Raw genomic sequence first — 17,274 nt, 5'->3', positions numbered from 1 at the left:
TTTATTTTTTAAGAAGAATGTTCGTTTTCACGTTTCTATTTTCTATCAAAAACGTTTTCCATTTTCGTTTCTATTCCAGTGTAACATAGTTAAATACTAGTTTATACATTATATACCTTAGACACTATCTCGTCATTATTTTTGAAAAACTAAGAACTTTTCTTTTGTTCTGTTGACCCAAAAAAAAAAAAAAGAAAAAGTATTATTGTATCCCATAAAAATCAAAAATTTCCATCCAACTTCCCCAAATCCCTCACCCTTCTTCCCAAAATTCCTTCATTGTTTCCTTGATTTTCTAACATACGTGAACTTGGAAAATGCTAGAAAACCCGATGGGATTACCAAAAGAGGGCAAAAAGACAATTTTGCCCCTACCCTACTGCCTTCTCTCCCCTCCCATGGATAGCTCCCACCCCTGCTTCTCTCCTCTCCCTTCCATGGTCGTTGCTCTAGCCTCGCCACCGTCGCCCTTGCCTCGTCTCACCGCTGCGCCTGCGCCTCCGTCGCCCTCGCCCTCGCCTCACCTCAGTCACCTCGCTGCCATCGTCGCCTCGCCTCGTCGATCGTCACTCGGCAAGGCAAGGCGGCGATGGCAGCGAGGCGAGGTGAGGGCGATAAGGCGACGGAGGCGCAACGACGAGACGAGGCAAAAACGGCGACGGGGCTAGGGCAGTAGCCATAGGAGGGAGAAGAGAGAAGTAAGGGTGAGGGCAATGGAAGGGGAGAGAAGAAAGCAGGGCGGGGCAATTTTATCTTTTTGTCTCCCTTTTTGTAAATTTCTCTGTGACTCTCTGACCCTGTAGTCAGGGGCGGATGAAGTGAGGGATTTGGGATTGGGCTATACTTAGGAGTTTATATATTTATATTTATTATATATATTTTTCCTATTTAATTGGGGCTGGCACAGACCGTGCGCCCCCCCCCCCCCCGCCTACATCCGCCCCTGCCTGTAGTGGAGCTCTGTGAACTTAGACCACTATTGTCACCGTTTGCTAAAGGTCCACTGTCGTTCGCAACTGTAAACACTATTGTCATTATGGGCTGTCCGCAGCTTGCAATCTGCCATCCGCCGGTCGTTGTTCACCATTTTTGTCATGCGATCGTGAATCTCTCTCTCTCTCTCTATATATATATATATATCAGAATTACAGTATATGTAAATATATTTTTAGATTTGAATATATTATTTTATTAATTAAAATAGGTTTAAATTACAATACATATCAAATATATTTTTAGGTTTAAATTATAGTTATTAATGAAATATCAAATTTATTATATAATTACTAATAATATTTTCAAAAAATACAATTAAAGGTAAGCGAGTTCAATATTTTACCATAGCAGTTCGGTCATTAAGTTGGATTCGGTTCAATTATTTTTTTAAGAATTTTGATTATTCTGTTCAATTTTTTTGATATTAATAATTGAAAAATCTAACCAAAATGAGATACTCTTTTGTCTATTTTTTCCTAGCTTTTCTCAGTTCGGTTATTCAGTTAATTTAGTTTTTTCAATTATCTGTGTTACTTCAATTTTTAATTTTCAATTCAATTACCCGTGGTTCAAAATTTAATTTGTTCAGTTTTAATTATTTCAATTAATTTGATTTCAGTTAATTCTGTTACTGTGGTTCAAAATTTGCACTCCTAGCCAGTCCCAGCACGATGAAGTGGCTAGACAACTAATAATCCAAATCAGAAGACTTTGTTGGGATTGGGAAGACAAAAAATGCAACGAAACTGAAATATAAAATATTTTTCATTAATAGCAAGTTGAATTCTTAACACTCCATTATTATACTATCTTACAAAAATTAGCACATTTTCTTACAAAATTAAAATATAATTATTATACCGTTTCAATAGTGACAGTATCAAAACACAATTAATTCATTTATTTTCATCTCATCCGATCTCCCAATTTGAGAGAAATAAAAAGTAGGATTTTGAATTAAAACAGATAAAAAGTGTATCCAATGATTAATGTCACTCCAAAACAAATATAAATATAAATATATATATATATATATATCTTTCCTCGTTCATATCCATTCCATTCCCCAGAGAAAGCAACCGTTTTGTCCATCCACACTTCACTGCGCGAGCAGTAAAGATATCTCTCGTCTCCCAACAACATAATCCTCATGCAAATTCATCCATCTAAACAACCGGCAGCATGGCCCAAATAAAGGCATCTCCAGATGCTTTGCCAAAACTAGTGGCACAAACTCTTCAATGCAAGTGTGTGGCAAGATCCAACTGCTTCTACACCCCAACACATGCCCATATTGGTAACACCATCCCGAAACACCAAAATCGCAAATGATGTACTAAAATGGCATCACTCCCATAAATTACCAGTAGGTGGTTATGAACAATGCAATTACGACACAACTTGACACTTGCCCCTGTTACTAGCTCAACTGAAGCACTACCCAGTTGCAGACCTGTCACAACTCACAAGCAAGCAATTTTCACAGATGGCAAAAAACTATTCAGTCGAATCAATAAGCAACAAATTCGAACGTTGCAGAACCAAGAATAAGCATAGAAACAAAATAGTAGGGCACATCTAACATTCATTCATCAATGTAAGTGCATCTGTTAATAAGACAGAATACCGATCGATATTCACATTACTTGCTAAGCAACCCCTAAGCAACATTCCATGAAAAATATAACTGACCCACGTAGATTCTTCTAAGCTCTAAACCTAAGTACTGATAAAGACTCTTAACTTGAAATCAAGAACTCAGCTCAACCGGCGTTTGTTCTTCACAAGCTTAGCTCTCGTCATCAGCAGAGGGCTTCGATGAGCCAGTCTTCTTGGGGAGCAGAAGGTTGTGGATGTTCGGCATGACACCGCCGTTTGCAATTGTCACGTCTCCCAGGAGCTTGCTGAGTTCTTCGTCGTTCCTTACGGCGAGTTGAATGTGTCGAGGAACAATACGGGTCTTCTTGTTGTCCCGTGCAGCGTTTCCGGCCAACTCTAGGACCTGTAAACACGCAATTATCCATCAATTATCAAATTTATCCACAAGTTGAGATTGATAGGAAAGAGATTGAAAGGAAAGGAACACAAATTGAAACCCTAGACTTGGGAACCCTAAAAATTAGGGCTTTTCGTATGAAATTGAAATTGAGTTCGGAAATTGGACAAGAAATGAAAGAAATCCGAATCCTAAGAGTCAAAAACCCTATGAAAATTGGGATTTTTACCAGAAATTCAAATAGGTGAAAAGCTAACAAAGAGGGGAGAAAATTCGAAACCCTAAAAATTGGGACTTTTTGCCAGAATGGAAAAGGTTCGACCGAATAATAGAGAGAAGAGTTACCTCAGCGGCGAGATATTCGAGCACAGCAGCAAGGTAAACCGGAGCTCCGGCACCCACTCGCTCGGCGTATTTGCCGGCTTTCAAGAACCGGGCGATACGGCCCACAGGGAACTGAAGGCCGGCCTTGCTGCTCCTGGAAGTGGCCTTCTTGGCGGCCCCAGATCCTAGGGTTTTGCCTCTTCCGGCCATCGGAAATTCAAAGACGAATTACTGAAATCGAGAGAGAGAGAGAGGGGGGGGGGGGGGGGAGGAGAGAGAGAGAGAGAGAGAGGACGGAGCACAGTTTTGCGGAAAAGAATAAAGAAATCTTCAGTGCAAGAGTTGTGAGAGTCGGTAACATGTATATATAGAGATTAGAATTTTGAAATAGGGCCAATCATGTTGAAGTACACGGATCGACATATTTAGCCGTTAGATCGAGGATTAAGTGACGGTGAGATCGGTGTCGCCGCTTGGTCTCTCTCCTCGAATTGGGTTGTCTGGTGAGTTGGAGGTCAGCTGACGAACGTATCCCTGGTATTTCTCACAATTACGCCACAGCCTATTTCAGCTGTGTTTGGAAGCTGCAAGAGAGAAAAGCAAAAGGCGGGAAATTGTTTTCAGATTCTAATTTTTACTTTTTAGTTCTGCTATTTTGATAATAAAAAAAAAATGATGTTTGGTTGCTTTTACTTATTTTAAAAAATTATGAAAAAATGTCAAATTTTTCAAAATTATAAAAATTACCTTTCATTTTACTTATAGTTTCTCTCCTCTTAAAATCTACTTTAATTAAATACAAAAGATATATTTCCCAATAACTGGATATACTTTTAATTGCAAAAATACATTTCAAATTCTAAAAAAATACATTTTCAGAGTTTTAAATTTTATCTATAAGCTAAATATATATAGGGGGCGTTTGTTAAAATGAGCAAGATAATGTGGTATCAAGATAAGATTGACATGCTTTTCGGATCAAAATATAAAATGATCAAGATAAGACCGGGAAGCATTCTAAGATTTCTATAAGACTGTTTGTTAAATTTTTTAGAATCCACTGATAATTGTATTTTTTCTTTCCATATGTTTGTTAATACATATGATAAGCATCAAGATAAGGATTTTTTTACCAAAATATCTCAATAACTGGATATACTTTTAATTGCAAAAATACATTTCAAATTCCAAAAAAATACATTTTCAGAGTTTTAAATTTTATCTATAAGCTAAATATATATAATATATAATATTTCCAAAAATATGTTTTTTTGCAATACCTTCTAAAAATATGTGTGAAAAATATTTCTATAAAAAAATATTTAACCTAAAATATGTGTAAATTATACAAATATATATAATTATAATTATAATTACATTTTCTCAAAGAGATCGAGTACTAAAAGAACTCCAATATATATACATAGATATTTTATATATATATATATATATATAATCACATTGGCTGAACGCCTGGCCACCACCACAATGACTCCAATCATGCTTCAACGAGACCTGAAACTTATACCTTAGTTGAATCCAACATGGGCTTCACCATGTAGCGGAACCCAAATTGGGTCTGGCCCGTTGAGAGAAAAACACATTTTTTATTTTATTAATATAGCGTTTGTTAAAATGAACAAAATAAGAGAGTATCAAAATAAATTTAAAATAATTTTCAAATCAAGATATGGAATAGTCAAGATAAAGTTAAGAAATATTTTAAAATTTTTATCAAACTGTTTATTAAATTTTTTAAAATACACTAAAAGATACAAATATTATTTTTTTCTTAATCTATAAAGACCAATATATGCTTATCTTGAAAGATTAATATAAGATGTCATTAATGATTTTTTTAAGAATGATTAAATAAGCTTAACAAACATGTTAGAAATGATAAAAGTTCAGGACGCATCCCATATCTTGACTTTTCTAACTCATATCTTAATTAACAAATGTCCTCTAAGAAGATATTTTTATCGTAAATCTGACTTATTGTACTCTTGCACCGAATGATTCATTGACTAGGGGACTATCATATTTGGATAATCTCATATAGGAACGTTCCTTTTTTTGTTGTGTGACATTAATTGCATGTCAAAAAATGTAAACTTTGATCTTACTAATTTTTGAGAATTAATTTTCCGCAACATTGGAGCTCTCCATGTAAGGTTGACAAAGACATCAACAAAATCCAAATTTAAAAAGTCTCCCAAATGTTGATTCCTCCAATGGGTGGAAGACAGATGGACCTTTAAAAACAAGCTTTTCAACCATTGAAGACTTGCTTATCAACTCTAAAGTCTATGCATTTAAAGAAGAATGTGTTGAAACATTCATTAAATTGCATCATTGTTGCTCTTGTCTCTATTTTGAATTTATTTGTATTGGTCCCTTAAGATCGTCATTTAAGAAGACGTGAATTAAGTGATTAAATTTTTTTTTAATTTTAATAAATATTATTAATTAATAATTTTATTAAAAAATATATATTTAATAAATTATATTTGAAATTAGTAATAAATGTAAATCACAAGATATAACAAAAATAAATACAATGAGGCACAAAACAATTTATAGTGGTTCGATGTCTTCACATACTGAGAGCACCCCCGCCCGGATATCCCAAGCACTCGGTCTATCCGAACGGAAGCGCCTACGGAAGGGGAAAATAATGAAACACGAGACAAAGATCACCCCGGCATGCATACACAAAAAAATAAGAACAGCGGAAGCAACGCTCAAGACATGCATGCACTACGCGTACCCCGCTAACACAGCGGTTACAAGATAAATAAATGAATATAGACTCCTGTGTCGACATACACGAACTCGAGGAATGACCCGGCACAGTAAAAAAAATAATAGAGTAAATCCTACTCAACCATCAGAGTGGATAGGGATTGACGGGACTGCCTGTACACCATACTGACTTTGCCGCTATAAGCAGACTCCCTTGCCATGGCCCACGCCGCCACTACCTGGAATGATGAAAAGCAAGGTGAGTCGAGAGACTCAGCAAACATAAGGAAAGAAAGGCTAAAGGCTACACAAAACCAGAAATCTCTCCCTAGAACAAACCCCCAGGTACACACAAATCATGAGACGCTACAATACAATATTAGAGCATAATAAAAGCACATACCGGTCCTTAGGGCCCACACAAGACACACGGCACCCAAGTCCCATACCAACCTGCCGCTGCCCTAAAAGGCAACAAATATCTCCACAAACCTGCGCGCGCAATCCCAGGTCGGTGCTCCCGTCACCCGTATCCGTCGGTACTCCCAACAACCGAGCCATAGGCTCCCTCAGAACGGTACTCCCGTTCGAGAACTAAATACTACCAGTATCCATGCAATGCACATAGAAATGCAATGGCGTAGTGAGCATCAACGTGATACAAGGCGCCCATACATCCAGGCATTAGGCCATGCTCCGCCCACATAGTAAACCACATGCCATGCATATGCCGCGCTGGATGCAACATAACCAAGCTAGAATGTCCGTGTCCAAGCATACTCAATAAATGAATATCCCAACATGCATCCCGTACCCATGTGCATATCAAATCGTGAACAGTAATACAAGGTATCTAATCATGCAGTAAATCACATACCGGCAGAGCTAGTCAGCAGTGCCCGGCACCGGTCAACGGTCAGTGACTAGGAGTGTCCGCCCAACGGTCCACTTTAGGGCCGTACAATAGTCTACCCCACTGTCACCAACAACCGACCCCTGCCCTACTACTCGATAGCTCTAACCGAACCATAAATAAATCCAGGAAAAAACTGTAAATAAACCTAATAAAATCGTAAATAAACCCGCACGTCTAGGAACCTAGTTCTCAAGCTGGGTCCGACATCATTCCCAAAAGGAGTGGGGGCGGTACAAACCCCCGTAATCTCATAACAAATAAAACTCTAGATGTCTCGGATTTAATTTAAACTAAAACAAATGAATAATAACTCAACAAATAAGGCTAGGTGCCGAATTAACGTAAGAGAGGTGATAAAATATGAAAAATCGCGAGGTCTTTCACGGGAATTGAAGATCATGAGGCGGGGGTTAGGAGCTTGCCTTTACATCGCCGTTTTTGACCTTTCTTGCGCTCCCGCTGCGAAGTAAAACGTTTCCCTAGTAATTAGTAAAACCATGGCTCGCATTAATTAAATCTAACCCAATAATATAAATAATTAACTGTCTAAAATCCCACGTAAGCGCACCACAATTAAAATCTCAACGAGTCTCATATTTATTTTAAATTAAATCACGCTAATAAAATCATCAAAGCCCGCTTAATAGATTAAATTTAAATTAAACAACTCAAATTTCATAATTCATAAACGAGCTGAAACAGACGAAGGGAGCGTATAAAATATGAGAAATCATAGGGTTTCTCACGGGAATTAAAGAATACGAGGAAAGGGTTAGAAACTTACCTGAAACTAGCTGATTTCGACCTCTCTCAAGCTCCCAAGACAAATTAAATCATTTCCTAACAAATAACATAATCAGGACCCAAATTAATTAATTTTAATCGCGTAAAATTTATAATTTAAACATGACATGCTTCGACTAATTTTTACCCACGTACCTAATCACTTCCTTTGTCGAAAAATCCCAAAATCCCTTTATTTTTCATATTTTTCCTCTTCTTTTATTTTCTTCTTCTTCTTCATCTTCTCCTCCTCCGCGCCCACTGCTCCAACGCTTTTCTCCTTCATCTTCTTTCTTCTTCTTCTTCCTTTCTTCTTCTTTTCTTCTCTTCTTCTTCTTCTTCCTTTCTTCCTCTCCCCTGTTCTTCTCCCAGCGGCCGCTGCCCCCTTCTTCTCCTCCATGGCGTGCACGCCTGCGCGCACCAGCGCCGGCCTCCGCGCGCCACCGCGCACCTGCTGGCCGCTGCTGCTCGCGTCTCCACCGCTGCTGCCGCTGGTTTCTTGCTCGGCTGCCATGGCCGAGCTCTCGGCCAGTTCCCATGGCAGCCACCCCCCCTTCTCCCCCCCCCTCTCTCTCTCTCTCTCACTCACTCTTTCTTTCGCGATTTCTCCTTCTCAGCTAGAAGCTTCAATGAGAGACACAAAAATGGCAAATTCTTTTGATGCTTAGCACACGCACCGCCTCTCATTTTAACACATTAACTAATTTAATTAATTTAAACTAATTTAGATAAATTTAATTTATACTTTTATTTTATTTTATTTTATTTTTTGGGGGGATATTACAATTCTCCCCTCCTTATTAGAATTTCGTCCTCGAAATTCGCACTCAGTCCATGACCTCAAGATACACTCACAACTCTCATGATATTGCCCAATATCTCTTTCAGGACATTCCATGTCATCATTTTCCAATTCTCCCAAGTCAAAATCTACTACACATCCGGTTTGACTTAATATACTAGCATATCTTCCCAATTGGAACACGATATGACTATTAATACCTTAACCCGCTTAAGGAACTTCATCAATCAAATTACCTACAACCACAAGGTTTACCTATTACAATGTCATAATCCAACTGTTCCTCAAGGCTATCTCACATATCATCCTAAGGCAAACTCAAAAGTCAAAGATATTAAATCTCAATGAATAACTAGTTTGCAACACAAATCTCACTGCACTGCAACTAACTTCAAGTGCGTTCGGTAACGATAGGAGTGGGGCTATCCTCTTGCATGTCGAGAAGCTAATACTCGGTAACGTGACCTAAACTTGCCACGTACTTACGATGCATGAGAACATGGAAACGATACGACATGCTCAATCAAGGATTCAACAGCAATATCCTTTAGTCTGACTTTTCCAACTGATTCTCAATCAGGTACACAGCATTTTCTCGGTAGTACTTTCTCCCATAATTTGTCGCGAATACTCGGGGTCCCATCAATAAATAGGGGTAGTCACTTAATCAGGATTATTGAGGAATAAACGTTATCCACGCATTATATCTCGAGATCCAAATGCCACCAGATCTCCCCTCCTTAAAGGAATTGGCACATTCAATCGTGACTTATTCGGTGACCACCAATCCTTAACTTGATCTTGCTGCTGATCTTAACTCCCCATAGCTAATTGGCCATACCTCCTTTTGATCGCTAAATACTAACTTTGACTTCCTCAATGACTTTTTCCAGTAGTTGGGACTCGATCTTTAGAACCAGTCTTATTTACTCTATAACCTGTACGACTAAAAACACCTCACCGTATCAGTAACTATTCTAGTCCACGAGGCATCTCATAGATCTTGCTTTTGGGGAGAAGTGACTTAAAGATATGAGTTAAGCATTCTTTTAACTGGCATAACAAGCCATGTCATGCTTCTGTCGATGTACCACTTAACCAGCACCCAGGGAAATCTCATCTCCTCAACCGGTCAATAACCGACTCTAGGGCATGTGGTCCGTGATCAGTACCGCGCGTACTCATAGCAACTACTATCCTTGCAGCAGAACCCAACAGTTACTTAGACCTGTATCCAATTTCGGCCTTGGCCATACACTTGGGTATCTCCCACAACAATAATCTTAGAGGGAATTTTCTTATTCCTAATTCACTTTACTCCACGGATGCTCCACGACAGCCCAAAACGTCTACTACCACTTTTGCTTTACCCTATTTATTACAAAATCTCACAGCCTTAGTCTTTTTTCACGCCAATCGCGGCGTCACCTGAACTCCGCTTCACCTGTGAGAACTAAACACCTACACCCTAGCCAGGTAGTAATGCCAAATCTCCCAAACAGCATAACCGCTGTAAAAGCCAAGTCCTCAATTCCATAATAGTCTTTCAGTGAATTCTCATCACAGATCTCTCTTGGGACTTTGTATTAGTGTTCCGAGTTATCCATCCAGATTCGATTAAAACTTAGGGTTGCTGCCCTAAAACTCCAAGGAAATGCAAACCCCTCAGAACCTCAATTTACCATCAGACTTCTATAGCACATTCCCACATAGTGGGGCCTTTTCGTACCACCCCTGGCAAAATCCAATCATGGACCTCCATCTCACATTTTACCATGACCTCATCTCTCGTGAAATTGACGCTAGCCTTAATAGGGCGTCGACAACACCTAGCGAGACCAAGGGAACTCCAGACCTCTATCTCTGTCGCCAGTCTCGATCAATCCATAAATACTGCAAAGACGTCGGTCAGCCCAAATGGCATGGCCACAAACTCATAGCAGCCGTACAAATCCACCACAAATCAGATATCTGGTCCACTCGGTCTCAGCGAAAACGATCTGCAACCAAATATCCATCGCAAGTCAACCCTATGACTTCCCAGGTCCATACTATTTATCACATCAAGTGACTAGGATACTCTTACTAATAGCAACAACCACTTGATTCCTAAAGATCCCAAGGCTCACAAATTTACCTAATACATCTCATTACATAATACCTTCAAACATTGTACCTGGTGTTTCCCACACAATTCGCATCCTTACACTCATAATTTACAACCACATATTTGCATTATGGCCCCCCCCTAATAATCTCACTAACTAGAACTCTCCTCATCACCCCTGGCAACCGAGGTAGCTTCCTCTGCCAGGTACGCTAAATCCTCATTGCTAGCTATGCTAGAACTAGGTCCAACGGGTCCCTCTAGTGGCTATGACGACACCCTCACGGTAGCTTGGATTGACTGAGTGTCCGGTAGTGCTCCAATCCTAGGCACGTCCTGTACCAATCCTTGGTAAGGCTCCCAAATGGCAGCTTGTTGCCTCACAGCCCTGGCAAAAACATCATAATGGGAATGAAGACTCACATCATCAATTATTACTTTAGTCAGTCGCCTCCACATGTCCTTCATGTGCTCACGGGCGAACATAACTTGTCTCTCTGACAATTCCCATAAATCTCGTGGATCGTCTCTTGAAACAACTCGTCAAGCCGATACATATAACTCACTACGTACTCATTTTCGTGTTGCCCGTCTCCCCATCTAGAAGCAAACTCCTATTCCCACTGACACCATAAACAATCCAATACTAAGAGATCATCCGAGTTGGGTAAGGGTACATTGGGATCTAGGCCTTCGGGTCCTATTGGGAATACTCAAAATCTGTAAAAACCACCAAATATCAGGCAAATATATTCCAACCTCTTACCTGAACACTTAGAGCAGGCACAAGTCCTAAATAAATCCTACTCATACCCCTTTGCGGTCCCTTCCTAACGTGCATTTATCACCCCTGCACGAACATAAATTGGGACACAGTCTCTCACACGAATCGGCAAAACTCAACTTGACGCAGCCTGACCCTATTCGATTCACCTTGACCTCCCTAACTCTACCCGACAACCTTAGTGTACAGGAACTCGTCCCTCAAAACTGACTCAAACTACGCTCTGATACTAACATTGTAAGCACCCCCGCCCGGATATCCCAGCCGCTCGGACTATCCGAACGGGAGTGCCTACGGAAGGGGAAAATAATGAAACACGAGACAAAGACCACCCCGGCATGCATACACAAAAAAATAAGAATAGCGGAAGCAACGCTCAAGACATGCATGCACTGCGGGTACCCCGCTAACACAGCGGTCACAAGATAAATAAATGAATATAGACTCCTGTGCCGACATACACGAACTCGAGGAATGACCTGGCACAGTAAAAAAGATATAGAGTAAATCCTACTCAACCATCAGAGTGGATAGGGATTGACGGGACTTCCTGTACACCATACTGACTCTGCCGCTATAAGCTGACTCCCTTGCCATGGCCCACGCCGCCACTACCTGGAATGATGGAAAGCAAGGTGAGTCGAGAGACTCAACAAGCATAAGGAAAGAAAGGCTAAAGGCTACACAAAACCAGAAATCTCTCCCCAGAACAAACCCCCAGGTACACACAAGTCATGAGACGCTACAATACAATAGTAAAGCATAATAAAAGCACATACCGGTCATTGGGGCCTACACAAGACACACGGCACCCAAGTCCCATACCAACCTGCCGCTGCCCCAAAAGGCAACAAATATCTCCACAAACCTGCGCGCGCAATCCCGGGTCGGTGCTCCCGTCACCCGTATCCGTCGGTACTCCCAACAACCGAGCCATAGGCTCCCTTGGAACGGTATTCCCGTCCGAGAACTAAATACTACTAGTATCCATGCAATGCACATAGAAATGCAATGGCATAGTGAGCATCAACGTGATACAAGGCGCCCATACATCCAGGCATTAGGCCATGCTCCGCCCACATAGTAAACCACACGCCATGCATATGCCGCGCTGGATGCAACCTAACCAAGCTAGAATGTCCGTGTCCAAGCATACTCAATAAATGAATATCCCAACATACATCCCGTACCCATGTGCATATCAAATCGTGAACAGTAATACAAGGTATCTAATCATGCAGTAAATCACATACCGGCAGAGCTAGTCAACAGTGCCCGGCACCGGTCAACGGTCAGTGACTAGGAGTGTCCGCCCAACGGTCCACTTTAGGGCCGTACAATAGTCTACCCCACTGTCACCAACAACCGACCCCTGCCCTACTGCTCGATAGCTCTAACTGAATCATAAATAAATCCAGGAAAAAACTGTAAATAAACCTAATAAAATCATAAATAAACCCGCACGTCTAGGAATCTAGTTCCCAAGCTGGGTCCGACATCATTCCCAAAAGGAGTGGGGGCGGTACAAACCCCCGTAATCTCATAACAAATAAAACTCTAGATGTCTTGGATTTAATTTAAACTAAAACAAATGAATAATAACTCAACAAATAAGGCTAGGTGCCGAATTAACGTAAGGGAGGTGATAAAATACGAAAAATCGTGGGGTCTTTCACAGGAATTGAAGATCATGAAGAGGGAGTTAGGAGCTTGCCTTTACATGGCCGTTTCTGACCTTTCTTGCGCTCCCGCTGCAAAGTAAAACGTTTCCCTAGTAATTAGTAAAACCATGGCTCGCATTAACTAAATCTAACCCAGTAATATAAATAATTAACTGTCTAAAATCCCACGTAAGCGCACCACAATTAAAATCTCAATGAGTCTCATATTTATTTTAAATTAAATCACGCTAATAAAATCATCAAAGCCCGCTTAATAGATTAAATTTAAATTAAATAACTCAAATTTCATAATTCATAAACGAGCCGAAACAGACGAATGGAGCGTATAAAATACGAGAAATCATAGGATTTCTCACGGGAATTAAAGAATATGAGGAAAGGGTTAGGAATTTGCCTGAAACTAGCTGATTCCGACCTCTCTCAAGCTCCCGAGGTAAATTAAATCATTTCCTAACAAATAACACAATCGGGACCCAAATTAATTAATTTTAATCGCGTAAAATTTATAATTTAAACATGACATGCTTCGACTAATTTTTACCCACGTACCTAATCACTTCCTTTGCCGAAAAATCCCAAAATCCCTTTATTTTTCATATTTTTCCTCTTCTTTTATTTTCTTCTTCTTCTTCTTCTTCTCCTCCTCCGCGCCCACTACTCCAGCGTTTTTCTCCTTCATCTTCTTTCTTCTTCTTCTTATTCTTCTTCTTCTTCTTCCTTTCTTCTTCTTTTCTTCTCTTCTTCTTCTTCCTTTCTTCTTCTCCCCTGTTCTTCTCCCAGCGGCTGCTGCCCCCTTCTTCTCCTCCATGGCGTGCACGCCTGCGCGCACCAGCGCCGATCTCCGCTGCAGCCTCCGCGCGGCACCGCGCACCTGCTGGCCGCTGCTGCTCGCGTCTCCACCGCTGCTGCCGCTGGTTGCTTGCTCGGCTGCCATGGCCGAGCTCTCGGCCAGTTCCCATGGCAGCCACCCCCCCTTCTCCCCCTCTCTCTCTCTCTCTTACTCTTTCTCTCGCGATTTCTCCTTCTCAGCTAGAAGCTTCAAGAAGCTTCAATGAGAGACACAAAAATGGCAAATTCTTTTGATGCTTAGCACACGCACCGCCTCTCATTTTAACTCATTAACTAATTTAATTAATTTAAACTAATTTAGATAAATTTAATTTATACTTTTATTTTATTTATTTATTTTTTTTGGATATTACACATACACCTAGTCCACTCTCACAAGGTCTAACCACCATTAAGGTTCCACTAAATCAAAATCACCAAAGTTTTCACACTAGTTCACCTTGAAAATTATATACACACTTAAATTACAATAGGTTCTAGGCAACCACTACACCAAGATTTTCTTTCTAACTTACCTTGAAAACTATATCCACTTAGATTTTAATGGATCTAGAAAACCTATACAATTCTCAATAATAATTTAAATATTTATAAATAATTTATCCATATTTAGACACAAATAAGCAATTAAGAACAAATTATACAAGACAATAATATTTAAATAAATAAATTTATAACCTTAAATGGATAAGTTCGGATTTGTCGTAGAAGACTTGAAGAACTTTTCTCCTCTTGCTTTGTGGCTCTTCGATGGATGAACAATGAATCTTTGAGAGCCTTAGAATACTTGAAAATTAGTTTGAGAGCTTTTGGGAGATTTGGATGTGTAATATGTGCAATGGATACTCAAAAAATGAGTTTGGGGGTATTTATAAGCATTTTAGCCACTAAAGAAATGATTAATATGAAATTTGAAATTCAAAAAATGTTTAAACTTTATCAAACAATAAGAAAACATGTCTCACCTTTAATTCAAAATAAATTTACTTTTTACATAAGAAATAAAGATTTGAAAATTTAAATATAAGCTTTTGAGACATAAATTATTAAAATAAGAAAACATGTCTAAAAGCAATCTCCTTTAATTCAAAATAAATTTACTTTTTGAATGAGTAAGAGAAAACGTGTCTAAAACCAATTCTCTTTAATTCAAAATAAATTTACTTTTTGTATAAGAAAGAGAAAACATGTTTAAAAGTAATTCTCCTTTAATTCAAAATAAATATATTTTTTGCATAAGTAATAAAAACATTTATCAATAAATGAAAATTTAAACATAAGCTTTTGAGACATAAATAATCAAAAGAAGGAAATATGTTTAAAAACAATCTACTTTTAATTCAAAATAAATTTACTCTTTATACTCACTTTTAATTCAAAATAAATTTATTTTTTTATATGAGAAAAAATACATTTATATCATAAAAATATTTTTATTAATCATTAAAACTTAATTAATATGAGGAAGTTGGCTCAACCCTTTGGAAAGATTGCAACATCATTTTATTGTTGTTATAATTAATTCATCTGTGTGTGAGAGGATAAAGCATTTACTTTGAGGAGTTTTGACTTGTTTCAAGAGTATTTTTATTAAATAAGGATGTTATATTGAGGTTTTTAGCTCATGTCAAAAAGCTAAGGTGGTTGTTTAATGTTCCATATTAAAATCTTGAAGCTTGATACAGTTTCTTAAAGTCAAACTTCTATAATTCTTGTGTATTTATGTTTGATTGTGTTTATACTATTCATCAACAAAACACACTTAAAATCAAACTCACTAAACAAAAAGACTTCGAAGAAAAATTTTGAAAATTTTCTTGAAATCCAATTTATAGAACCCCCCTCCTCTATAGGTTATTTTCTAAGAAACAATATGTTTACTCATAACAGGATTAGAAGACACAATGAGGTTGTCAAAAACAAATTACAACTTAGTGTATGTGTTGGATTTGACTTATGGTGTAGGTAAAATCTCAAATTTGTGTATTAGATATACACAACGAAAGTCATAAATACATCTACTATACACAACTTTAGTATTTAAGTAACACGATATTTCATTAAATAAAATCTAATAAATAATGTACCTGTAACATGATGTCAGGTGGGTGTAGAAACTGTTTATACATTAAAAGTGAATCCTCCTCAACACGTGAAGGGTTTCCATCCACACCTAGCAAGCTATTTAATACCAAGTCCCAGTCCTTGTCCCGAGCTAGCCTGAGGACATTAATTCACTCGCACCTGTTTATCTTCCCGAACAATCCAGGTTTACCCAACGTAATAGTCAAGCTATCTGTAAATATTTATGTGATAGAAACGGAAGTAGAAGGAATAGAGCAATGCCAAAAGCCAAGCCAAAAATCACTCTCTGCAAATCCCTTTTGATTTTCTATCTCTAGAGGCCAAATTGAAGCCTTCAATTTCACCACTTGCCCTCTCTAATTTGTTACCATGTGTAAGGCACAAACTTGGGCTAAAGCAGTAGTAACAGTCGACTGTTAGCTTCAAGCAATCAACTATCGAAGCAGTAGACTGTCTAAATGAAGTAGTCGACTGCCACTGCTGTTTCTAAAGAAACTACAACTGATTCATTAAGTTTTAACAAACCATGTCATTAACACTTAAATGACATATCAAAACCTATCATTAATTATTAATGATCTCCAAGACATAATAGGTGCATAGTATCGATACCAGATGTCACGCTATATGGTGTGTGACTTTCTAAGTTCATTGTCTAATAATAATCAAATAACGCTAAAACCATTTTTAATGCCAACCGAATCACCTCGACTCGCTACGAGAATCTTTCCATGTTCTCGAGACATTCTAAAAGGTCCTGGAAAGCACTTAGCAATGGCCTAACACAATATAAAAGGCAATGAAATCAAACTTCAAGCGACTTTATTACAGTTGACAATTACCATATAATACAATTCTTTCATCACTCAACGTCTCGAGGGAGCGAGAGTCATTGTACGATAAACTCACAAACTCAATAGCTATATGTTAAATCTTATCAACGCAATTAGATGACACCTCAGAAAATACTTTCCTGATTAATCATAATGTCTTGGCTAAGGACTTTCCCATCACACTAACAATAGACCACACAAGATGTTTGCCTCACCCCCCTGAAAGCTCATTTTCTTATAAAAAGAAATCTTACATTCCCTCTCTTTCTAGTGAGTGAACCACGGGTGCAGACAGGTGGAACAGAGGGGGTTCAGGGGGATACTTCCCCCTGAAACTCTTCGCTTCGCTTTTTGTATGCACTATAGCATGTA

The 17,274-nt window shown here is 38.7% G+C and overlaps 1 protein-coding gene across 1 annotated transcript; it reads right to left on the bottom strand.

The window, feature by feature from the left end:
* Positions 1 to 2,552: 2,552 nt before the first annotated feature.
* Positions 2,553 to 3,656, bottom strand: LOC127810810 (probable histone H2A.1). The gene is made up of 2 exons (XM_052350363.1): positions 3,338 to 3,656; positions 2,553 to 2,998 (listed from the first exon to the last, which is right to left on the bottom strand). The coding sequence occupies exons 1-2, from the start codon at positions 3,524 to 3,526 to the stop codon at positions 2,786 to 2,788; spliced, it is 402 nt and encodes a 133-aa protein (XP_052206323.1). The 5' UTR covers positions 3,527 to 3,656; the 3' UTR covers positions 2,553 to 2,785.
* Positions 3,657 to 17,274: the final 13,618 nt, after the last annotated feature.

The sequence above is a fragment of the Diospyros lotus genome, chromosome 10 (genome assembly GCF_014633365.1).
Source record: "Diospyros lotus cultivar Yz01 chromosome 10, ASM1463336v1, whole genome shotgun sequence".
In the NCBI taxonomy this organism is placed as follows: domain Eukaryota; kingdom Viridiplantae; phylum Streptophyta; class Magnoliopsida; order Ericales; family Ebenaceae; genus Diospyros; species Diospyros lotus.
The sequence above is the reverse complement of the archived record's forward strand: the minus strand, read 5'-3'. Positions and strand labels throughout refer to the sequence as shown.